This window comes from Leptodactylus fuscus, chromosome 8, assembly GCF_031893055.1.
Source record: "Leptodactylus fuscus isolate aLepFus1 chromosome 8, aLepFus1.hap2, whole genome shotgun sequence".
Classification (NCBI taxonomy): domain Eukaryota; kingdom Metazoa; phylum Chordata; class Amphibia; order Anura; family Leptodactylidae; genus Leptodactylus; species Leptodactylus fuscus.
This window is the reverse complement of record NC_134272.1, coordinates 2,229,851-2,254,628: the sequence shown is the minus strand read 5'-3', so window position 1 is coordinate 2,254,628 and position 24,778 is coordinate 2,229,851. Positions and strand designations below refer to the sequence as shown.

Sequence of the window (24,778 nt, the reverse complement as noted above, 5' to 3'; positions counted from 1 at the left end):
GGTGGTAGATGGGGGGCTGGGAGCGAGGATGTAGATGGGGGGGCTGGGAGTGAGGTTGTAGATGGGGGGGGGCTGGGAGCGAGGTTGTAGATGGGGGGGGGGCTGGGAGCGAGGTTGTAGATGGGGGGGGGGCTGGGAGCGAGGTTGTAGATGGGGGGGGGCTGGGAGCGAGGATGTAGATGGGGGGGGGCTAGGAGCGAGGTTGTAGATGGGGGGGGGGCTAGGAGCGAGGTTGTAGATGGGGGGGGCTAGGAGCGAGGTTGTAGATGGGGGGGGGGCTAGGAGCGAGGTTGTAGATGGGGGGGGGGGGCTAGGAGCGAGGTTGTAGATGGGGGGGGGGGGGCTAGGAGCGAGGTTGTAGATGGGGGGGGCTGGGAGCGAGGTTGTAGATGGGGGGGGCTGGGAGCGAGGTTGTAGATGGGGGGGGGGCTGGGAGCGAGGTTGTAGATGGGGGGGGGGGCTGGGAGCGAGGTTGTAGATGGGGGGGGCTGGGAGCGAGGTTGTAGATGGGGGGGGCTGGGAGCGAGGTTGTAGATGGGGGGGGCTGGGAGCGAGGTTGTAGATGGGGGGGGGCTGGGAGCGAGGTTGTAGATGGGGGGGCTGGGAGTGAGGTTGTAGATGGGGGGGGGGGGGGCTGGGCATGCCTCGCCACCGCTCTCATGTAATTCATGGCCGCAGACTGTCCGACTTTCCACAGCAGCTTTTCTTTATTGTAACCAAAGAATGACAATTGATTTTGGATGGGAGCGGAGTTCTTCTGTTTGTTTGTTGGCATCGAGCAGCGGCTGAACCATTAGTGGATTATTTAGACGTTCCCTTAATAATTGGGGGTTGCCGACGACCTCAGCATGGGCTTTATTAGCAGGTCACTGTCTCTCTGCACTTGTAGCCTGCGGGGATTATCTTCTTGTGTAATTTGGGATTAAGGGGCTTGGTGCTTTATAAGGTTGGTGCCCACAATTTCCAGCAAACCCTTTAAAGCAGATCTATGCCAAGGAGTCTTGTAAGATCCGTCTTAGATAAATCGGTGACCTGTGACCGTACCTTATGGGTAATCTGACCGAAGGATCGCTCTGCTGCAGCAATATTCCTACTGTCCTTCACTTCAATGGGAGATTGAGGTTACGTTCACACTAAGATGGGACCGGATTCTTCTTTCGTCCACTCGCATCTGCCTGTCATTGAAATCAATGGGTGATGGATACTGCCCCCCAAATTCTGCTGTGTGTCCTTACCCTTCGTGCACCTTCTATTATAGGGAATGTTATATACCATTACTAAGCTGATGCTGTGCTGAATTCGGTGTATGCGTCTTCCCCCTTTAGGTTGGTTCTCGATATTCCTGTATATTGGGGTCTCTCTAAGGCTTGGGTCACGTCTGTGTTGGAGACTCTGAATTGGTTGAAAGGAAAGTCCCGCCTGTAACCCCCCCCCCAATATTCTAGTCTATGGTGTCCAGGGGTAAGTGCGGTGTTCGTGGATGGGCTCTCTCCAGCAGACATGGCGATTATTTCCCTCGCAGTATAAGACTATGCAGGTGCTTTGTTCTGACAGTACAGGGGTCTTGTTAACCCAAACTAATGGGACTGATCTGCCTGGAACCGGGGGAAGATGGGCCGAGGGCCGTATTCCCCGCACCGTCCATATCTTAGAGCCGTTCCAGCCATTCAGGACCAGATCTTATATCCATTGTCCTACAGCGACCGCCATTGCTGAACTGACTATCCTCACCCCATGGCCTGAGCTGTGAGTGTTGTCTGGTGATGAGCCCCATGACCTGAGCTGTGAGTATCGTCTGGTGATGAGCCCCATGACCTGAGCTGTGAGTATCGTCTGGTGATGAGCCCCATGACCTGAGCTGTGAGTATCGTCTGGTGATGAGCCCCATGGCCTGAGCTGTGAGTGTTGTCTGGTGATGAGCCCCATGGCCTGAGCTGTGAGTATCGTCTGGTGATGAGCCCCATGACCTGAGCTGTGAGTATCGTCTGGTGATGAGCCCCATGGCCTGAGCTGTGAGTGTTGTCTGGTGATGAGCCCCATGGCCTGAGCTGTGAGTATCGTCTGGTGATGAGCCCCATGACCTGAGCTGTGAGTATCGTCTGGTGATGAGCCCCATGGCCTGAGCTGTGAGTATCGTCTGGTGATGAGCCCCATGACCTGAGCTGTGAGTATCGTCTGGTGATGAGCCCCATGGCCTGAGCTGTGAGTGTTGTCTGGTGATGAGCCCCATGGCCTGAGCTGTGAGTATCGTCTGGTGATGAGCCCCATGACCTGAGCTGTGAGTATCGTCTGGTGATGAGCCCCATGGCCTGAGCTGTGAGTGTTGTCTGGTGATGAGCCCCATGGCCTGAGCTGTGAGTGTTGTCTGGTGATGAGCCCCATGGCCTGAGCTGTGAGTGTTGTCTGGTGATGAGCCCCATGGCCTGAGCTGTGAGTGTTGTCTGGTGATGAGCCTCATGGCCTGAGCTGTGAGTGTTGTCTGGTGATGAGCCCCATGGCCTGAGCTGTGAGTGTTGTCTGGTGATGAGCCCCATGGCCTGAGCTGTGAGTGTTGTCTGGTGATGAGCCCCATGGCCTGAGCTGTGAGTGTTGTCTGGTGATGAGCCTCATGGCCTGAGCTGTGAGTGTTGTCTGGTGATGAGCCCCATGGCCTGAGCTGTGAGTGTTGTCTGGTGATGAGCCCCATGGCCTGAGCTGTGAGTGTTGTCTGGTGATGAGCCTCATGGCCTGAGCTGTGAGTGTTGTCTGGTGATGAGCCCCATGGCCTGAGCTGTGAGTGTTGTCTGGTGATGAGCCCCATGGCCTGAGCTGTGAGTGTTGTCTGGTGATGAGCCTCATGGCCTGAGCTGTGAGTGTTGTCTGGTGATGAGCCCCATGGCCTGAGCTGTGAGTGTTGTCTGGTGATGAGCCCCATGGCCTGAGCTGTGAGTGTTGTCTGGTGATGAGCCCCATGGCCTGAGCTGTGAGTGTTGTCTGGTGATGAGCCCCATAACCTGAGCTGTGAGTATTGTCTGGTGATGAGCCCCATGGCCTGAGCTGTGAGTGTTGTCTGGTGATGAGCCCCATGACCTGAGCTGTGAGTATCGTCTGGTGATGAGCCTCATGGCCTGAGCTGTGAGTGTTGTCTGGTGATGAGCCCCATGACCTGAGCTGTGAGTATCGTCTGGTGATGAGCCCCATGGCCGCAGATCTGTGCGCTGACAGCTCGTCTCTGAGGGATAAACCAAGAACATTTTTTTATTTCCCTTCATATGTATAATGTCATTTCCCAAATCTTGTTCCCTTTCTTTCCCCTGTGACCTGATCATACTATAAATAATGCAATAAATCGGGAATGTGCGGCCCCGTTGTATGGGCCCGGCCCCAGTGACTGGATGGAGCGGCTCTGCCGGGCTCCTCCGACCTGACCACAGTACATCAGGGCATTGATCAGAAGACGGGACACCGTCCAGCTCCGGCCGCGCTGCGTTGCTATTACTTATGTATAGACCTTGGTAATTAATAGTCATTTTGTGGCCGATGGATCTTGTTCTTCATCACTGAGATTACGAGGTGCGGGCTCAGGGGTCTTATCTAAATCTGGGGACCAACTGCTGAGCGTCTCCAGGGCCTGTGTATCATGGACTACTCTCAGGATAGACACCACAGTGTGACCCTGGGGGTCTTGGAGCGGGGCCACTTTCGGGTGGGTTTTACTGACCCTGATGTTACATACAGATGACTTATTCTATTGATATTCTAGAAGGATCTATACTGTCCAGCTTGACAGGTTTAGTATCGTAGGAATCGATGACTCTGTGATTCGTGTATTAGAGGGTCTGTGTCCGGCTATGGCTGGCGGTCACTTATGATGGAGTCAGAGTTGGTGCTTTGGACTCCCCTCCCGGCTTATTTGCCCACATCTTCTCGGGGTCCTTCTGCTTTCTTGCTGGAGGTTTAGTAGTCTCCACCTTCTAATCCTTCTGCCCTTAGGGAATGTCACCTAGACCACCAATAGTAAATCTGTCGCTGTGTACGTACTGCCCCCTGTGGTCATCCTGATGGAAGGGCAGGCTCAGCATCTTGTGGGCCCTCCGGCCGCTCATTCTCTGCTTACTCCCTATGCACAGTAATAAAGAGAAGGCTGAATCCCACCCCCTTGTCTGATCCTGCCTGGCTCCGCCCACCGGACAGAACAGACACTAAATCGCACACCAGGCACCAAAACTACCTGCACTTGTTACTCAGAAACAGTGGGGACGAGAGAGGAAATTACAAGTGAATCAGTGAAGGGGCTATGGACTGGTGGAGGTGGTGACGGGTTCTCTCTAAGTCCGCAGCCCCTGCCGTGCAGAGATGGACCTGGGGATGGGCCCCCCTCACCCCACCGCCGTACTTCACCTTATTTGGGGGGTTTGTTTGTATTTTTGTGTTCTTTGTAGAATTCTAATGGATGACAATCGTTCCGGCACCTGCAGCCCCAGACTTCCATCTCCGTGCACGGCCCTGGTCCCTGCGAGCGCCCGCTGTCTCTTCTTTCTTTGTTTTCTTCTCTTACTTGCCATGTTGTTCATTTGCAGTTTCTTGAGGAATCTGCAGATAGTGTGAATGGCGCTCATGGCTGTAGCGTCTCCCCCGGCGGATCGCTCGCGCTCAGTATTAACAGTTTGTCTTACTAGTGTTATATCATCTAAGATCACATCGGAGGAGGGGCGGGGGGGCGGGGGGATTCTTGTAAACAGAACGTAGATTGTGGTGTGAGCGAGACGTCTGACGAGAAAGCCTCGGCTGGGGTGAAGGCGGTTTACTAATAGATAACGGGAGTTGTAATCCTGATATTTCACTCTCTTCTGTCGTCCGCTCACGTCTTCTGATAGATGTAACGTATTGATGGCAGGAACACATTGATAAAATCTGAATTATTAATAAATATAACCTGGGCGTTCATTGCATAATAAAGGTGTTTTTCATAGAAAATGTTTGGAAAGTTTAACCCCTATATGGCCAGTCGGTCGTCTTTGTGACCAGACCAGGTTTACAAGGTTGGAAAAGCAATGGACAAGAGGGCAGTGCCCAGGGATCTATTAGCTGAGACTCCACCCCTTTGTCACATGTGGCCCATGATGCTGTAAGAATATGCTCACTCTTATTACAGCCTCTTCATTAAAGTAGATTCTTACTAGTGATGAGCGAGTTGTATTCCATACGGCAGTTTCCAATAGCACGCTTCCATAGGAATGAATGGGAGCGGCCGGCGCGCAGGGGTTTAAGCGGTCGGATGCCAGCCTGTAATAAGCGAGTACATACGTGTGCTGCCGAGCCCATGGGTTCCCTTACACCTGTCATACACATGTAGGAGTCACATGTCCATACGGCCATGTTATAAGCCCACGACTCCTCTGTGCCTGCTCGGCTCTCCGTATAGTGAGGGGTTGCCCGCCACATGCTGAGTGTAAGGACTTGGCCCTTCATTCTGGATTTTCTGTCCTGTTTTCATCCATTTTGTGCAGACACCAATAATATGGAGATGTATTGGGGAATATCGTACAGAGGAACCTCCGGAACTCCTCATTCCCAGGAATGACTGAAATCTACTATCACCTCCTCTAACAAGACTAACGGGCTGGACATAATTACACAGGGAACAGCGCCACCATTGTTCTATGGTTGTGTCTGGTACTGCATTTTTCAGGCCAATGGGAATGAACTTCAGTATCAGACACGGCGCATATATTAGCGACTTAAATGTCCGTACAGGGATATTGTCCCCACTTATACCGACAGCTAGAAAATAGGGCACAAGTCTGGTGAAGCCCTAGAAGGTTCCTAGCCTCACTACTGGCTCAGTTTGGGCTTCTGGGCCGTCTTGATAATGGTAAAAGCAGCCCAATAGGACCAGAGAGGAAGGAATGGCTCAGGTACTGGCTCTGATCACTTCACCCAGGGAACTCCGAGGCAGAGAGTATAGAAACCCCCTCCCCCAGAGAGCCCCTTTAAGGTGAACGTCTGACCCCTCAGGAGAAATTGTTCATGACGTTGTGTTGTAAGCCATAAAATCAGAGCAAGGGATCGTTCACAAGGCTGTGCGACTCCGGTCATGTATGGTGGAAGGTCCCTGACCGGCCATAATAAGTCATGTAAGGAGATGTAAGGGGTTGTGCGGACCCCGACCATTTCCACCTAGGCCGATATATCCGCTCTTACTCACCCGGTGTAATTGAAGATGTGGCTACTTTATAGGTAACACCAATGGCCGATATCCACTCCAACATCCATGATCATGATGGAACGATTGCTCAGCCATCAATAGTGTGTATGGCCTCCTGTTACTGAGCTTGGGGGCGTCTATGGCTGCGGCACCTCCTTACCATTCCTCAAAGGCCCCATAGACCTAGGAGACGAGTGGAATAAATCCTACAATTTCAGCAGGACTGGCCATTGAATGTTTGGCCAGGAAATAGTTAAGGGCTATGGGCATGTTAAAGTGGTTTCCAAAGCCCCCCCGATAATATAGTAATGACCTCTCCACAGGATGGGGCTGACGCCTGGTCCCCGCACCATCCAGCTGAAGGCCTAGGCCGGAGCCTGCACGGCTAGTCACATTATAGGCCCAGAGCTGCCGGACTGCGCTCTATAGTGGACAGAGCCTGCACTTGGGTCCTATGACATGAGCTGTCTGTATCAGCTGATCAGCGCAGGCTCCAGATGTCGCTCCCCCTACGAAGATGTTCAGAGAAATCCACCTGACGCTTTCCATTTCTAATCTCACATTAATGCTCTTACCAATTTTATTTCAACTTTTTAAGAATCCAGCCCTTTTCCTCCAGGGTTTCCCGGCGTTCCTCCCGCCAGGCGACGTCGGATTCTGGCGCTTCATCTTTTACTGCGGTTACAACTGAAGGCAAATAATGAATTTCTTTGTGTCTGTGAATTAATAGGGCGCTCTCTATTCGGCAGACTGGAAAGATTACGGCACAATCCAGATCTCCCTAATATTTTACATTCTGCACACTGTCTGCTTTGTCTTCCAGTTTTCCTCTTCGCAGTGTCTGGGGATTTGGGGAAGAAAAAAAACTAGTTTGGCAGAATTTGTCAAAACAGCCGAGATCCTAAACTGCAGCATCGAGGGCTTTACTGCAGGGCAGAGGCTCAGGAGAGATTCGGGGCCTGTGACTGGGGTGCGGGCGCTGGGTAATAGGGGGGAATGGAGTGTCCACGTATTACATGGCGGGGGCTGTGACTGGGGTGCGGGCGCTGGGTAATAGGGGGGAATGGAGTGTCCGCGTATTACATGGCGGGGGCTGTGACTGGGGTGCGGGCGCTGGGTAATAGGGGGGAATGGAGTGTCCACGTATTACATGGCGGGGGCTGTGACTGGGGTGCGGGCGCTGGGTAATAGAGGGGAATGGAGTATCCACCTGTATTACATGGCGGGGCTGTGACCGGGGTGCGGGCGCTGGGTAATAGAGGGGAATGGAGTATCCACCTGTATTACATGGCGGGGGCTGTGACTGGGGTGCGGGCGCTGGGTAATAGGGGGGAATGGAGTATCCACCTGTATTACATGGCGGGGCTGTGACTGGGGTGCGGGCGCTGGGTAATAGGGGGGAATGGAGTATCCACCTGTATTACATGGCGGGGGCTGTGACCGGGGTGCGGGCGCTGGGTAATAGAGGGGAATGGAGTATCCACCTGTATTACATGGCGGGGCTGTGACTGGGGTGCGGGCGCTGGGTAATAGAGGGGAATGGAGTATCCACCTGTATTACATGGCGGGGGCTGTGACTGGGGTGCGGGCGCTGGGTGATATCAGGGGGCAATGGAGTATCCACCTGTATTACATGGCGGGGGCTGTGACTGGGGTGCGGGCGCTGGGTAATAGAGGGGAATGGAGTATCCACCTGTATTACATGGCGGGGGCTGTGACCGGGGTGCGGGCGCTGGGTAATAGAGGGGAATGGAGTATCCACCTGTATTACATGGCGGGGGCTGTGACTGGGGTGCGGGCGCTGGGTGATATCAGGGGGCAATGGAGTATCCACCTGTATTACATGGCGGGGGCTGTGACTGGGGTGCGGGCGCTGGGTGATATCAGGGGGCAATGGAGTATCCACCTGTATTACATGGCGGGGGCTGTGACTGGGGTGCGGGCGCTGGGTAATAGAGGGGAATGGAGTATCCACCTGTATTACATGGCGGGGCTGTGACTGGGGTGCGGGCGCTGGGTAATAGAGGGGAATGGAGTATCCACCTGTATTACATGGCGGGGGCTGTGACCGGGGTGCGGGCGCTGGGTAATAGAGGGGAATGGAGTATCCACCTGTATTACATGGCGGGGCTGTGACCGGGGTGCGGGCGCTGGGTGATATCAGGGGGCAATGGAGTATCCACCTGTATTACATGGCGGGGGCTGTGACTGGGGTGCGGGCGCTGGGTAATAGAGGGGAATGGAGTATCCACCTGTATTACATGGCGGGGCTGTGACTGGGGTGCGGGCGCTGGGTAATAGAGGGGAATGGAGTATCCACCTGTATTACATGGCGGGGGCTGTGACCGGGGTGCGGGCGCTGGGTAATAGAGGGGAATGGAGTATCCACCTGTATTACATGGCGGGGCTGTGACCGGGGTGCGGGCGCTGGGTGATATCAGGGGGCAATGGAGTGTCCACCTGTATTACATGGCGGGGGCTGTGACTGGGGTGCGGGCGCTGGGTAATAGAGGGGAATGGAGTATCCACCTGTATTACATGGCGGGGGCTGTGACCGGGGTGCGGGCGCTGGGTAATAGAGGGGAATGGAGTATCCACCTGTATTACATGGCGGGGCTGTGACCGGGGTGCGGGCGCTGGGTAATAGAGGGGAATGGAGTATCCACCTGTATTACATGGCGGGGCTGTGACCGGGGTGCGGGCGCTGGGTGATATCAGGGGGCAATGGAGTGTCCACCTGTATTACATGGCGGGGCTGTGACTGGGGTGCGGGCGCTGGGTAATAGAGGGGAATGGAGTGTCCACCTGTATTACATGGCGGGGGCTGTGACTGGGGTGCGGGCACTGGGTGATAGGGGGCAATGGAGTGTCCACCTGTATTACATGGCGGGGGCTGTGACTGGGGTGCGGGCGCTGGGTAATAGAGGGGAATGGAGTGTCCACATATTACATGGCGGGGGCTGTGACTGGGGTGCGGGCGCTGGGTAATAGAGGGGAATGGAGTGTCCACCTTTATTACATGGCGGGGCTGTGACTGGGGTGCGGGCGCTGGGTAATAGAGGGGAATGGAGTGTCCACCTGTATTACATGGCGGGGGCTGTGACTGGGGTGCGGGCGCTGGGTAATAGGGGGGAATGGAGTGTCCACCTGTATTACATGGCGGGGCTGTGACTGGGGTGCGGGCGCTGGGTAATAGAGGGGAATGGAGTATCCACCTGTATTACATGGCGGGGGCTGTGACCGGGGTGCGGGCGCTGGGTAATAGAGGGGAATGGAGTATCCACCTGTATTACATGGCGGGGCTGTGACCGGGGTGCGGGCGCTGGGTGATATCAGGGGGCAATGGAGTGTCCACCTGTATTACATGGCGGGGGCTGTGACTGGGGTGCGGGCGCTGGGTAATAGAGGGGAATGGAGTGTCCACCTGTATTACATGGCGGGGGCTGTGACTGGGGTGCGGGCGCTGGGTAATAGGAGGGAATGGAGTATCCACCTGTATTACATGGCGGGGGCTGTGACTGGGGTGCGGGCGCTGGGTAATAGAGGGGAATGGAGTGTCCACCTGTATTACATGGCGGGGGCTGTGACTGGGGTGCGGGCGCTGGGTAATAGGAGGGAATGGAGTGTCCACATATTACATGGCGGGGCTGTGACTGGGGTGCGGGCGCTGGGTAATAGAGGGGAATGGAGTGTCCACCTGTATTACATGGCGGGGGCTGTGACTGGGGTGCGGGCACTGGGTGATAGGGGGCAATGGAGTGTCCACCTGTATTACATGGCGGGGGCTGTGACTGGGGTGCGGGCGCTGGGTAATAGAGGGGAATGGAGTGTCCACCTGTATTACATGGCGGGGGCTGTGACTGGGGTGCGGGCGCTGGGTAATAGAGGGGAATGGAGTATCCACCTTTATTACATGGCGGGGCTGTGACTGGGGTGCGGGCGCTGGGTAATAGAGGGGAATGGAGTGTCCACCTTTATTACATGGCGGGGCTGTGACTGGGGTGCGGGCGCTGGGTAATAGAGGGGAATGGAGTGTCCACCTGTATTACATGGCGGGGGCTGTGACTGGGGTGCGGGCGCTGGGTAATAGGGGGGAATGGAGTGTCCACCTTTATTACATGGCGGGGCTGTGACTGGGGTGCGGGCGCTGGGTAATAGAGGGGAATGGAGTGTCCACCTGTATTACATGGCGGGGGCTGTGACTGGGGTGCGGGCGCTGGGTAATAGAGGGGAATGGAGTGTCCACATATTACATGGCGGGGGCTGTGACTGGGGTGCGGGCGCTGGGTAATAGAGGGGAATGGAGTGTCCACCTTTATTACATGGCGGGGCTGTGACTGGGGTGCGGGCGCTGGGTAATAGAGGGGAATGGAGTGTCCACCTGTATTACATGGCGGGGGCTGTGACTGGGGTGCGGGCGCTGGGTAATAGGGGGGAATGGAGTGTCCACCTTTATTACATGGCGGGGCTGTGACTGGGGTGCGGGCGCTGGGTAATAGAGGGGAATGGAGTGTCCACCTGTATTACATGGCGGGGGCTGTGACTGGGGTGCGGGCGCTGGGTAATAGAGGGGAATGGAGTGTCCACATATTACATGGCGGGGGCTGTGACTGGGGTGCGGGCGCTGGGTAATAGAGGGGAATGGAGTGTCCACCTTTATTACATGGCGGGGCTGTGACTGGGGTGCGGGCGCTGGGTAATAGAGGGGAATGGAGTGTCCACCTGTATTACATGGCGGGGGCTGTGACTGGGGTGCGGGCGCTGGGTAATAGGGGGGAATGGAGTGTCCACCTGTATTACATGGCGGGGCTGTGACTGGGGTGCGGGCGCTGGGTGATATCAGGGGGCAATGGAGTATCCACCTGTATTACATGGCGGGGCTGTGACTGGGGTGCGGGCGCTGGGTAATAGAGGGGAATGGAGTATCCACCTGTATTACATGGCGGGGCTGTGACCGGGGTGCGGGCGCTGGGTGATATCAGGGGGCAATGGAGTGTCCACCTGTATTACATGGCGGGGCTGTGACTGGGGTGCGGGCGCTGGGTAATAGAGGGGAATGGAGTGTCCACCTGTATTACATGGCGGGGGCTGTGACTGGGGTGCGGGCACTGGGTGATAGGGGGCAATGGAGTGTCCACCTGTATTACATGGCGGGGGCTGTGACTGGGGTGCGGGCGCTGGGTAATAGAGGGGAATGGAGTGTCCACATATTACATGGCGGGGGCTGTGACTGGGGTGCGGGCGCTGGGTAATAGAGGGGAATGGAGTGTCCACCTTTATTACATGGCGGGGCTGTGACTGGGGTGCGGGCGCTGGGTAATAGAGGGGAATGGAGTGTCCACCTGTATTACATGGCGGGGGCTGTGACTGGGGTGCGGGCGCTGGGTAATAGGGGGGAATGGAGTGTCCACCTGTATTACATGGCGGGGCTGTGACTGGGGTGCGGGCGCTGGGTAATAGAGGGGAATGGAGTATCCACCTGTATTACATGGCGGGGGCTGTGACCGGGGTGCGGGCGCTGGGTAATAGAGGGGAATGGAGTATCCACCTGTATTACATGGCGGGGCTGTGACCGGGGTGCGGGCGCTGGGTGATATCAGGGGGCAATGGAGTGTCCACCTGTATTACATGGCGGGGGCTGTGACTGGGGTGCGGGCGCTGGGTAATAGAGGGGAATGGAGTGTCCACCTGTATTACATGGCGGGGGCTGTGACTGGGGTGCGGGCGCTGGGTAATAGGAGGGAATGGAGTATCCACCTGTATTACATGGCGGGGGCTGTGACTGGGGTGCGGGCGCTGGGTAATAGAGGGGAATGGAGTGTCCACCTGTATTACATGGCGGGGGCTGTGACTGGGGTGCGGGCGCTGGGTAATAGGAGGGAATGGAGTGTCCACATATTACATGGCGGGGCTGTGACTGGGGTGCGGGCGCTGGGTAATAGAGGGGAATGGAGTGTCCACCTGTATTACATGGCGGGGGCTGTGACTGGGGTGCGGGCACTGGGTGATAGGGGGCAATGGAGTGTCCACCTGTATTACATGGCGGGGGCTGTGACTGGGGTGCGGGCGCTGGGTAATAGAGGGGAATGGAGTGTCCACCTGTATTACATGGCGGGGGCTGTGACTGGGGTGCGGGCGCTGGGTAATAGAGGGGAATGGAGTATCCACCTTTATTACATGGCGGGGCTGTGACTGGGGTGCGGGCGCTGGGTAATAGAGGGGAATGGAGTGTCCACCTTTATTACATGGCGGGGCTGTGACTGGGGTGCGGGCGCTGGGTAATAGAGGGGAATGGAGTGTCCACCTGTATTACATGGCGGGGGCTGTGACTGGGGTGCGGGCGCTGGGTAATAGGGGGGAATGGAGTGTCCACCTTTATTACATGGCGGGGCTGTGACTGGGGTGCGGGCGCTGGGTAATAGAGGGGAATGGAGTGTCCACCTGTATTACATGGCGGGGGCTGTGACTGGGGTGCGGGCGCTGGGTAATAGAGGGGAATGGAGTGTCCACATATTACATGGCGGGGGCTGTGACTGGGGTGCGGGCGCTGGGTAATAGAGGGGAATGGAGTGTCCACCTTTATTACATGGCGGGGCTGTGACTGGGGTGCGGGCGCTGGGTAATAGAGGGGAATGGAGTGTCCACCTGTATTACATGGCGGGGGCTGTGACTGGGGTGCGGGCGCTGGGTAATAGGGGGGAATGGAGTGTCCACCTGTATTACATGGCGGGGCTGTGACTGGGGTGCGGGCGCTGGGTGATATCAGGGGGCAATGGAGTATCCACCTGTATTACATGGCGGGGCTGTGACTGGGGTGCGGGCGCTGGGTAATAGAGGGGAATGGAGTATCCACCTGTATTACATGGCGGGGCTGTGACTGGGGTGCGGGCGCTGGGTAATAGGGGGGAATGGAGTGTCCACCTGTATTACATGGCGGGGCTGTGACTGGGGTGCGGGCGCTGGGTGATATCAGGGGGCAATGGAGTATCCACCTGTATTACATGGCGGGGGCTGTGACCGGGGTGCGGGCGCTGGGTAATAGAGGGGAATGGAGTATCCACCTGTATTACATGGCGGGGCTGTGACTGGGGTGCGGGCGCTGGGTGATATCAGAGGAGGGGAATGGAGTGTCCACCTGTATTAGATGGCCATAGTCAGGGGGTCCTCCAGGCCTCGCTGGTGTCCACTATTTTAGCAGCCCATATGTCCGTTGTCCTGCTCCTCTGACACAACAGCATAGATGTGAGCTTAGTGTGAGGCTTCCTACACACGGCCTTGTTGCTTGTATTGTCCTGGGCTCCATAGTCTGCAGAGTTCTCTCCTCTCCCCCCGGGGGACCTTGGACGTTCCCTGCACCCTGGCATTTCTGGCTACGTGTTCCTTGTGTATTTGCACTCGTTGTCCGGTGTAGCTGTGAGGACTTTGCTGTCGGGTTTGGATTGATTTGTTTCTTGGCTTGTCTGCTTATGTTGCACTTATGGATCAGGGCCGTGTGATTTATGATAAAGGATGTAACACTTGTTGTCACGTGTCAGGCAGAAGGCCAGAGCTTTTAGGAGATTACACCCTGCCATTGTGTGGGGTGAGCGGGGCTCCTGCTGGCTCAGGGCTTTCACTCCTATGGGTTTCGGTGCAGATACCAGTATTGTTGTTCCTTAATAGAAATGCATTTAACATGGAAAATGAAGAGTTAAATAAGCCAACCTTAGTGTGTGAACAAGCCTTAAAGGCAGCCTATCCCCTAAGTGACTTTAACCCCCGGTGTTCTGGTGATGCTGAATTGTTTGTATAAGCCAGTGGAGGTGGATGTAGTGTTGGCGCCCGCACACCCCGTCCCCCCATCTGCCTGTTACTGTGGCTTTGCTGTTCTGACCCCCGCGGTCCGTCTTCCTACCCCTCCTCCGCTCGGTCCGCTCGCACTTCACTCACTTTACAAGCTTTGTATAATCCATTAGTTAAGATGAGAATGTCAGGCTCCGTAATGAAAGCCATTGAGCAGACTGTTATGTCATTGCGTGCGCGCTCGGTGACGGACACCGCAGTTAAGTGACGTTCGTGTTTTACTTGTCGCCGATGTGACGCCTCGTGTATTCTAATTGGCCTGTGACCGTATCGATGCAAATCACTTCCACATGAAAGGGAACCGCGTTACTAAAAATGCCGACAATAGATCGTACTGAACACCCAGCACCACTTATCCCGCCCCACCGCAGGCAGGCGATGGTTAACGTGCTATTGTATGACGGCTGGATATTACATGTATGGCCAGATAACGCTGCATACCGAATAAACCCGTCAGTAAATGATATTGTGTAATAGCTCCTGACTATAAGGCGCCATATACCGTCCAATGTACCGTCCAATATACCGTCCAATGCTTCGGGATTATCTCACTGCCCCCCTGCTATCTCTATGTACATATGCATGCTCGGCTCAGCCAAGTGTCCATGTGCTAGGAGTGCGGAGAGGGTCGGAAGCTGCCCATTCCCCCCCCCCCTTATATTTTGTGGTCGGGGCAGGGGTTTCAGGACACCCCATAGACATTAAAAGGGCATCCGACCAAATGTCTCCCACCATCTAATGTCTATGAGCAGCTTAAAGGGGATGTTCAGGCATTTGATATCTGTAGAACGGGTCATCGATGTCTCTTGTCCTCCATATGTACTGGAAATATACCACGGACAGAGCCAGAAGCCGAGCACCCCACCAGATCAGCTAAGTCTATGTAGAGTGAAATCTCATTCCTGCTGTAACATGCAGCGTTTATTTCCACTCCGTATCTGCAGCGTGTGCGGACGGTGATTGTGAACAATGAATTGTGTGATTAGTGCCCTGTGGGGGCGATCACGTGTAAGGCGACATTCAGAGACCGGCGCCGCGTCCTTATGTCCTCACTCCAGAGATGACCTTTTTTCTAAAATTTAACTTTTAATTTTCCATACGTAAAAATGGGTAAGTATAGTACAAACAAAAAACGTGATAGTGAAGACACAAAAGTGTTTTAAAATCCCATCGTTCGAGACCTGGCTGACGCGTTTCCGGGTATGCTGTACCCCTTAGTCATAGCCTGGCCTGCCCCATGACTAAGGGGTACAGCATACCCGGAAACGCGTCAGCCAGGTCTCGAACGATGGGATTTTAAAACACTTTTGTGTCTTCACTATCACGTTTTTTGTTTGTACTATACTTACCCATTTTTACGTATGGAAAATTAAAAGTTAAATTTTAGAAAAAAGGTCATCTCTGGAGTGCGGACTGGATCTTTTTTGTATTCTACACACTGTTGATTATCCCAGGAGTCCGGGATTTTTCTGGCCGTGCACCCGGAAGATCTGACCACCACATGAAAATTCGGTGAGCCACTACTTTACTTTTTTTGTTTATTCAGTCCTTATGTCCTGCTCGCACTACGTTTTCACCCAGAACGTTCAGTCAAAGCAACGAACACCCGACAGATCCCATTACCGTCAGTAGGATCCGTCAGGCTCTGGATGTGTCCTCTATGTGACCGTACCAGGACAGACACCCCCATACAGGTGCGAACCTCACATAAAGGGGGTTTCTCTGCGTTAAAAATATGGCGTCTTTTTGGTTAGGATTGCCTGGCTGTTTTTCAAAAAAAAATAAAATAAAAATTTAATTTAGTGTCTTAGCCCCCTGATGTTTGTCAGTAAGCGAGCGCTGATCCTGGTAATGTACGTGGCGGTGACCTCATCCACTATGGAAGTCATAAACCAAACTCATTGAATCGTAGACTTTTACTGACCGGACGGCTTTTCAATCCATTAAGAAGTCTGCAAAAGGAAGTGCAACTCGTCTTCTAGGAGGTCTCAGCAGTTCTGACCTTACACAGATGCTGCAGTGACTGTGTGGGGGCCATGGAGAGCTGTATACACACACCTGGGGGTGCTCGAGTATCGGCATAGAGATGTTGTTATAACATGTGACGCTATTCTCACACGTGCACAGAAGGCTGTCCCTCGCCCTGCAGCGCTCTCGCGTGTGTCCTGGCTGTCACTCGGGTTAGTGGTGGTGTCGGTCTAGACTACGAGGGCCGGACTCTGCCCGGTCTGTGGTTGAAGAGCACGGAGGACACATGGAGGATGGTCGTATACTGCTCGTTCTTTACTGCACCCTGGCCACGATACAAACCAGAATAGGGTCTGTCCGGAGTGTTACACGTGGCTCACAGACCTATGATAAGACATCACTTGACCCATCAAAGTCTCTGCCTTGTAAAGCCCATTGAAAGAAATCAAAGGCAGAAAAGAAAGTCTTTTGTGCAAAAACCTTCAAAATCCTGTGAATCTTCCCTTAGTCTTGAGACTTCTCCAGTTCTCCTCCAGCCCACCAGACTTTGTGGCCTTCACCGGCACCGAATCCTTGTGCCGACTGTTCAGCGAGCGAAGAGTGTCTTGTCCTGGTTGTGGTATGGGATCTGCGGTCTCCGTGCTCCGGGCCAAGTCGGCATTTCTCCTGCCCTTCTAGGAACTTGTCTGAATCTGTTCCTCGACAGGAGTCTGAAGTGATCAATTATTGATGGCGCCTGAACTGGCCCGCGCCGCGCTCCTAGTGTAAGAGACGGAGAGTGACAGAAATGGGGATTATAGACCCTTCAGTCTTATTCCAGCCATGCCATAAATACGTTATCTAAAGCCGGCCCCGCCGATTTTACCAGGACTGGCCCATAATGTGTATGGGGCTCTCACAGCGCTCCTGTGTTGGGGAATGGGGGAGAGATCCTTTGTCCTAATCCTTTGTTGCCTAGGACGAGGATATTGAGCCCCACTACTGCTTCTCAAACAATGGCTTCACGTCTGTTGGTCTCTTGGTAATTCGGCATCTCCGTCCCATTCAATGGGGGGGGTGTCAGGAGTAATAGTCGCTGACTAAGTGTTCTCCTGCCAGCCCATGTGTACAGACCAGGTCAGATGGTTAACTATAGAAAACCTCACTTTAAAGCCCAAATTCTCTCCAATTTCTTTCTATTTTTGTGGCTTCGGTCTTGCTGGCCGTGTTACTGCTGGTGGCCCCCAGCATGTCTGGCCCAAAAACTCTGATTTGTGACTTTGTAGTCTGAGGGATTTCGTAAGTTCTCCCCCTCTGGTATCCCTCCTTATAGAGCCATAGACACACCCGGGTATGTTCTGCCTGTGAACCTCGCTGGCCGCCATGTTTGCCATCTGTCTGGCTTTCTTGGCTATTTCTTTCCATGGTTGGGTTCAGTTTATTATTTTTCTTCCCCCTCCCCCCCTTCATGTAGAAAGTTTTGTCTAATGTTCATCTTTAAGCAATCTCGGCGTCTGTTCCTTATAAAATGAGGCTTTTGTTTTGTGGACGCCAAGAATGGCTGCTTTTAATTTCGATGTGCGGCAAGTTCACGCGAGGACCTTGTATTATAGGACGGCTGCCTTCAAAAGAAAAGGTTCATTACAATCCTTCTGCCGCCGCTCGCAGACGCCGAGTCACCTTCCAAGGAGTTTTATTAATGCACTTAATTAAACATTCATTAAGTATCGTCGTCGTCGCCTCATCTGGCGGTCACGGGGCTAGGACTGCGCCGAGGCGCGCACAACTCGTGGAGCATTGCAAGTGTTTGTGTGCACAGCAGAGCCGGGCGACTAAAAAACTGCAAATCATCCTGCAAAAAACTAAGACCCTTCTACAATGAGGGGAATAAGGTGTGGGGTGTAACCTAATAATATCGCCCCTCTGCTCCAGTCACATGGTGCAGGTTCTGCGCGATTAGACATTCGCCCCCCATTCTCTGTGGATAATGTCGGAGTTCTTGTGTTTTGGACAATTGCTTTTTCTTTGCAGACTTGTCTGAACAGGCTCCTCTCAGCCGTCCTGTCCTTCCCTGTTTGTTGCAGACCCTGCAGGATTAGGCATTTACTAGATGTTGGGTCGATCTGCGCCCCTCCGCCTGACTCTTGGCCCACTCATTTTATAGGACTGTGAAATCCGGCTTTGTAAGGCTCGTAGCTCGCCTCTCCTGGTGTGTCTGTGCGGGGTTTCTTTAAGACTCCTTCAAAGACCAATTGTCTCAGAATAAAAAAAAAACCCCATTAAGACAGTGAAAAGTTTTGTTCATCAGTCTGTCACATTCATCTCATCCGGACAAGTCTAGGCTCGCTGCTTCTAAATCCGTAATAGTCACTGCGCACTGGAAAACATCTGTGCAACCGGGCGGTAAACTAGTCCGGCATGGGCAGAGCAATGGCTGCCGCGAATCATCTGCGTCCTGTAATGGATTTGTGTCTAACAGGTTGTCTATACGTGTAATGTCCTCCTGATACCCCGACCACAATAAGGACATCATGGCTGGTTATCAGGAGGACACTACATGTATGAGAAGATAACCCGACCACAATAAGGACATCATGGCTGGTTATCAGGAGGACACTACATGTATGAGAAGATAACCCGACCACAATAAGGACATCATGGCTGGTTATCAGGACACTACATGTATGAGAAGATAACCCGACCACAATAAGGACATCATGGCTGGTTATCAGGAGGACACTACATGTATGAGAAGATAACCCGACTACAATAAGGACATCATGGCTGGTTATCAGGAGGACACTACATGTATGAGAAGATAACCTGACCACAATAAGGACATCATGGCTGGTTATCAGGAGGACACTACATGTATGAGAAGATAACCTGACCACAATAAGGACATCATGGCTGGTTATCAGGACACTACATGTATGAGAAGATAACCCGACCACAATAAGGACATCATGGCTGGTTATCAGGAGGACACTACATGTATGAGAAGATAACCCGACCACAATAAGGACATCATGGCTGGTTATCAGGAGGACACTACATGTATGAGAAGATAACCCGACCACAATAAGGACATCATGGCTGGTTATCAGGAGGACACTACATGTATGAGAAGATAACCCGACTACAATAAGGACATCATGGCTGGTTATCAGGAGGACACTACATGTATGAGAAGATAACCCGACCACAATAAGGACATCATGGCTGGTTATCAGGAGGACACTACATGTATGAGAAGATAACCCGACCACAATAAGGACATCATGGCTGGTTATCAGGAGGACACTACATGTATGAGAAGATAACCCGACCACAATAAGGACATCATGGCTGGTTATCAGGAGGACACTACATGTATGAGAAGATAACCCGACCACAATAAGGACATCATGGCTGGTTATCAGGAGGACACTACATGTATGAGAAGATAACCCGACCACAATAAGGACATCATGGCTGGTTATCAGGAGGGGACACTACATGTATGAGAAGATAACCCGACCACAATAAGGACATCATGGCTGGTTATCAGGAGGACACTACATGTATGAGAAGATAACCTGACCACAATAAGGACATCATGGCTGGTTATCAGGAGGACACTACATGTATGAGAAGATAACCCGACCACAATAAGGACATCATGGCTGGTTATCAGGAGGGGACACTACATGTATGAGAAGATAACCCGACCACAATAAGGACATCATGGCTGGTTATCAGGAGGACACTACATGTATGAGAAGATAACCCGACCACAATAAGGACATCATGGCTGGTTATCAGGAGGGGACACTACATGTATGAGAAGATAACCCGACCACAATAAGGACATCATGGCTGGTTATCAGGAGGGGACACTACATGTATGAGAAGATAACCCGACCACAATAAGGACATCATGGCTGGTTATCAGGAGGGGACACTACATGTATGAGAAGATAACCCGACCACAATAAGGACATCATGGCTGGTTATCAGGAGGGGACACTACATGTATGAGAAGATAACCCGACCACAATAAGGACATCATGGCTGGTTATCAGGAGGACACTACATGTATGAGAAGATAACCCGACCACAATAAGGACATCATGGCTGGTTATCAGGATGGGATACTACATGTATGAGAAGATAACCCGACCACAATAAGGACATCATGGCTGGTTATGGGATCATGAAGGACTTGGTCTGACCTTCTCCATGTCACAGAATATTTTGAGCCATGAAAAGGGGCCATGTCCTAGAAATTGGCAAAATCTGTCCTTCCAGTGACTGATGGGTTTGTCTCCCGGTCACATTTCTCACGCTCTTAGGTGTTATCCCTAATCTCTTAGTGTTGTCTCTAGATCTCCGCCCCAAGTTTTTACTGTAGTTTCTGTCTAACCTGGGACAATGTAGATTATTTGAGTGCAAAGAAACCGGTGGGGGGAGGAGAATGACAAATGGCCCCTCTGCTCGTGACTGCTTTACCATTATCACCCAGTGTGTTAGGAAAGATGCCCGGCAGTCACCAACTAGATGGGGGACAGGGAAGGAAAGGGGGATCTGATATCTTTGTCCACCCCAAGAGAAACCAATCTTAATCCTTCATTTTCTCTTCATTTATTTTTTCCTGTGATGACTAATGATATTGATTGATATGATATTGATCACGTGTTGTCATTGCTCTGACTATTCCACCGCACTGCATAAAAATCCCCACTTTGACATTTTACCTTTTTATTTAGCTGGATTTTTTTTTCCGATTCCATGTTCAATCAGAAGGCTCACCCCAAAGGCCGGGCTCGCCCCGAAGGCCGGGCTCGCGTGACACTCCGAAGTCCATCCTTTAGTACAACTATATCTGTAAATGTCCAGTATTATTCAGTCTTTTTTTTTTTTTGTTGGGGGAGGGGGGGGGGGTTGTTTTATACTTTCTGAGCATTTGCAGAGAAGAAAAAGGGGGTGGAATAATGGGTAATCCTCCAAGCAAAACAAATCCGACCCTTCACAACAGTCATAAGGCCGATCATTTCCACTGAGCCCAATGTCCTGCACCCTGCGTTATCGTCACCAAGCTAATGGTATGTGACCCCGCCCCCTCTTGGTCGGCCATACCCATCAGATTTCAGTCGATCACACGACGGTCACGACATTAGAAGTGAATCCGGGTAACTTGGCTGATGATCGGCTAAGAGCAGACGATTGTGCCAAAATTTCTTGACCAGCTGAAAATATCCAACATCACCTATTTGTGTTCAGTAGTAATAGAACAGTAATAATCCAATGCAGCAGGTCCATCACTGGCGGCTGTCTGTAATGTGTATGGGCAGCTCTAGGGCCTCGTGTGACGTGTGCTCACTCCTCCGGTCATCTCCTTGTTACCTGCCTGTACGATCCGGACTTGCTGTATGTTAATGGTGTCTCTGTTGTCTTCAGGTTTTCCTTGTTACCTTCCCATCTGCTCTCTGTTGTCCTCAGGTTCTCCTCTTTACCTTCCCATCTGCTCTCTGTTGTCCTCAGGTTCTCCTCTTTACCTTCCCGTCTGCTCTCTGTTGTCCTCAGGTCCTCCTCTTTACCTTCCTGTCTGCTCTCTGTTGTCCTCAGGTTCTCCTCTTTACCTTCCCGTCTGCTCTCTCTTGTCCTCAGGTTCTCCTCTTTACCTTCCTGTCTTTCTCTCTGTTGTCTGCAGGTTCTCCTCTTTACCTTCCCGTCTGCTCTCTCTTGTCCTCAGGTTCTCCTCTTTACCTTCCCGTCTGCTCTCTCTTGTCTTCAGGTTCTCCTCTTTACCTTCCCGTCTTTCTCTCTGTTGTCTGCAGGTTCTCCTCTTTACCTTCCCGTCTGCTCTCTGTTGTCTGCAGGTTCTCCTCTTTACCTTCCCGTCTGCTCTCTCTTATCCTCAGGTTCTCCTCTTTACCTTCCCGTCTGCTCTCTGTTGTCCTCAGGTTCTCCTCTTTACCTTCCCGTCTGCTCTCTCTGTTGTCCTCAGGTTCTCCTCTTTACCTTCCCGTCTGCTCTCTGTTGTCCTCAGGTTCTCTTCTTTACCTTCCCGTCTGCTCTCTCTGTTGTCCTCAGGTCCTCCTCTTTACCTTCCCGTCTGCTCTCTCTGTTGTCTGCAGGTTCTCCTCTTTACCTTCCTGTCTGCTCTCTCTTGTCCTCAGGTTCTTCTCTTTACCTTCCTGTCTGCTCTCTGTTGTCCTCAGGTTCTCCTCTTTACCTTCCCGTCTGCTCTCTGTTGTCCTCAGGTTCTCCTCTTTACCTTCCCGTCTGCTCTCTCTTGTCCTCAGGTTCTCCTCTTTACCTTCCCGTCTGCTCTCTGTTGTCTGCAGGTTCTCCTCTTTACCTTCCTGTCTGCTCTCTCTTGTCCTCAGGTTCTCCTCTTTACCTTCCCGTCTGCTCTCTCTTGTCCTCAGGTTCTCTTCTTTACCTTCCCGTCTGCTCTCTGTTGTCCTCAGGTTCTCCTCTTTACCTTCCCGTCTGCTCTCTCTTGTTCTCAGGTTCTCTTCTTTACCTTCCCGTCTGCTCTCTGTTGTCCTCAGGTTCTCCTCTTTACCTTCCCGTCTGCTCTCTGTTGTCCTCAGGTTCTCTTCTTTACCTTCCCGTCTGCTCTCTGTTGTCCTCAGGTTCTCCTCTTTACCTTCCCGTCTGCTCTCTGTTGTCCTCAGGTTCTCTTCTTTACCATCCCGTCTGCTCTCTCTTGTCCTCAGGTTCTCCTCTTTACCTTCCCGTCTGCTCTCTGTTGTCCTCAGGTTCTCCTCTTTACCTGCCTGTCTCATACTTACTGTATGTTAATGGTGTCTCTGTTGTCCGCAGGTGCGCTCACAGTCGGCCTTGTCAGGCAGTGTCAGACTATCCATGGACGTGACAGGACCTGCATCCCCCCGCGGCTCCCTCCGGAGTGGGTTACGACACTGTTTTTCATCATTATGGGAATTATATCATTGACTGTTACTTGCGGTTTGCTGGTGGCTTCCCACTGGAGAAGAGAAGCTACAAAATATGCCCGCTGGATAGCATTCACTGGCAGTAAGTGTCCATGAGGACTGGGGGGACTTGCTGTAGAGCCTCCGGTGACATTGTCCATCACCAGGTGACCTGTGTATTAGGACTTACCTAGAAATAACCACCAGCCAACCTGAGGGTAAATCTCCAAATCTCCACTGCCGTCTAATTCAGGAACAAGACCCTGGAGTGTCGAGGACTATAAAGATCTTTCCTGCTTTGGTGGTTTTAGGTTTGTGGTTGATGTGACCCCCAACCCAATGTGACTTAAAGGGGTTTCCCATAAGAGATTTCATGACACAGTGACATCTCCTTTCTCTGCCTCCCTGCTGACCGTCTCCGGCTCAGCTCTACACTATGGACTTATAGTCGGAGTAGAACAGAGTTGGTGACTTCATAGAGAACCTGATGAGCGGGGGAGGCCGAGGAGCGAGACTATTGTCCCCCCAACTCGGTAAATGTCTGGGCACTGAGGGACTGTATATAGTCAGCCGGTCTATACGGGGCATTCATGTCTCTATCCTGTACTAATGAGAGATTCTGGTGACCGGTCCCCTAATCTATTTATATCATGTACAGGATGCCATGTGGTGCCCCTTTTATGCCCATTTACCTGTATATAACGTCCTTACTCGTGTCAGGTAAAGCGGCACAAAAGCCTCATTACAAAAGAAATGGCCTGGTTGCCCCTGGCAAGCAAAGTTTGTGTCTGCATGAGCGGCCATGTCATCAGGACTTATGTCTGGACATGTCTCGGTATTTGGCCGCAGGATCTTATCTGACACAATGGTGTGGGACAATGTCACTGGTGGAGTTTGGGGTGGGGGGATCTTTTATGTTTAAGCCATGACAGCATGAAATAACCTCTTTTTTTGGTAATACTGAGCAGGTCCATGGCCTGCCCCCTCGCCCCTATTGTATCTGAGCCAGTGCGGTCTATAGAAGGCAAGGCCTTGGCTGAGTTGGGGTCTGCACAAGGACTGGGGGTTTTAGGGTTAAATAACAAACTCTAAATCTTCTTCTTCTTTTCTTGCAGTGATCCTCTTCTGTATGGCAGCATTAATATTCCCCATAGGATTTTACATCAATGAAGTTGGTGGCCAACCTTACAAACTGCCCAATAACACGGTGGTGGGCTCGTCCTATGTACTTTTTGTCTTATCCATTTTCTTTACTATAGTGGGACTATTATTTGCAGGCAAAGTCTGTTTACCCGGCTGATGTAAAGGGAGATCTATCAGACTCTTCTCTTCTCCATGGAATGGATAATATAAATTTGTGGGGCCGGGCGGGGGAGGGGGTGGTGGGGGTTCCTTGAACACCTCTGAGGACTTGTCTTCTCAGGAGAACACCTGCAAGAGACAAGAGAAGCTCAAAGACATGGACTTGTTCTCACTATGCACTTTGGATCAAATGGAGAGCCTTTCTTTCCACAACCAAATACCGATATCATTGACTGATCTCCTGAGCATATTGATGCCGTCAGGTCTGCACTGTGACGTGGACTGGTGAAGGACAACGCTTTACACTGACCCCTATTACTGTACCCCATCCCCTTTATGTCGTCTGCTAACATAGGAACTGAAGAGGAAACAGCAATCCCCAGAGTATTTATGAACTTGACCTATGACCTAGGGTCACCTCAAGGCCGAGTGAGGCTGGCCTCACTTAGGAGCGATGGTGGACTAAAGCCTCGGGGACCAGATGAAAGCCTGTGCGGTCCTGTGGCGGGGCGCTTGGTCTTACGTGGTCGGCGTTCTCCTGCCAGCTTCATATAGTTTTAGGGTTCGCTCATTAATG

General features: G+C 52.5%; 1 protein-coding gene across 1 annotated transcript in view; it reads left to right on the top strand.

Annotated features, from left to right (window-relative positions):
- Window positions 1-24,262, top strand: part of MOSMO (modulator of smoothened) — a 28,742-nt gene extending 4,480 nt beyond the window's left edge. Inside the window, exons 2-3 of the mRNA XM_075284390.1 lie at window positions 22,790-23,002; window positions 24,015-24,262. Of these exons, the coding sequence (XP_075140491.1) occupies window positions 22,790-23,002; window positions 24,015-24,199 (398 nt within the window). The 3' untranslated portion in view covers window positions 24,200-24,262. The remainder of the gene's footprint in view (window positions 1-22,789; window positions 23,003-24,014) is intronic.
- The last annotated feature ends 516 nt before the right edge of the window (window positions 24,263-24,778 follow it).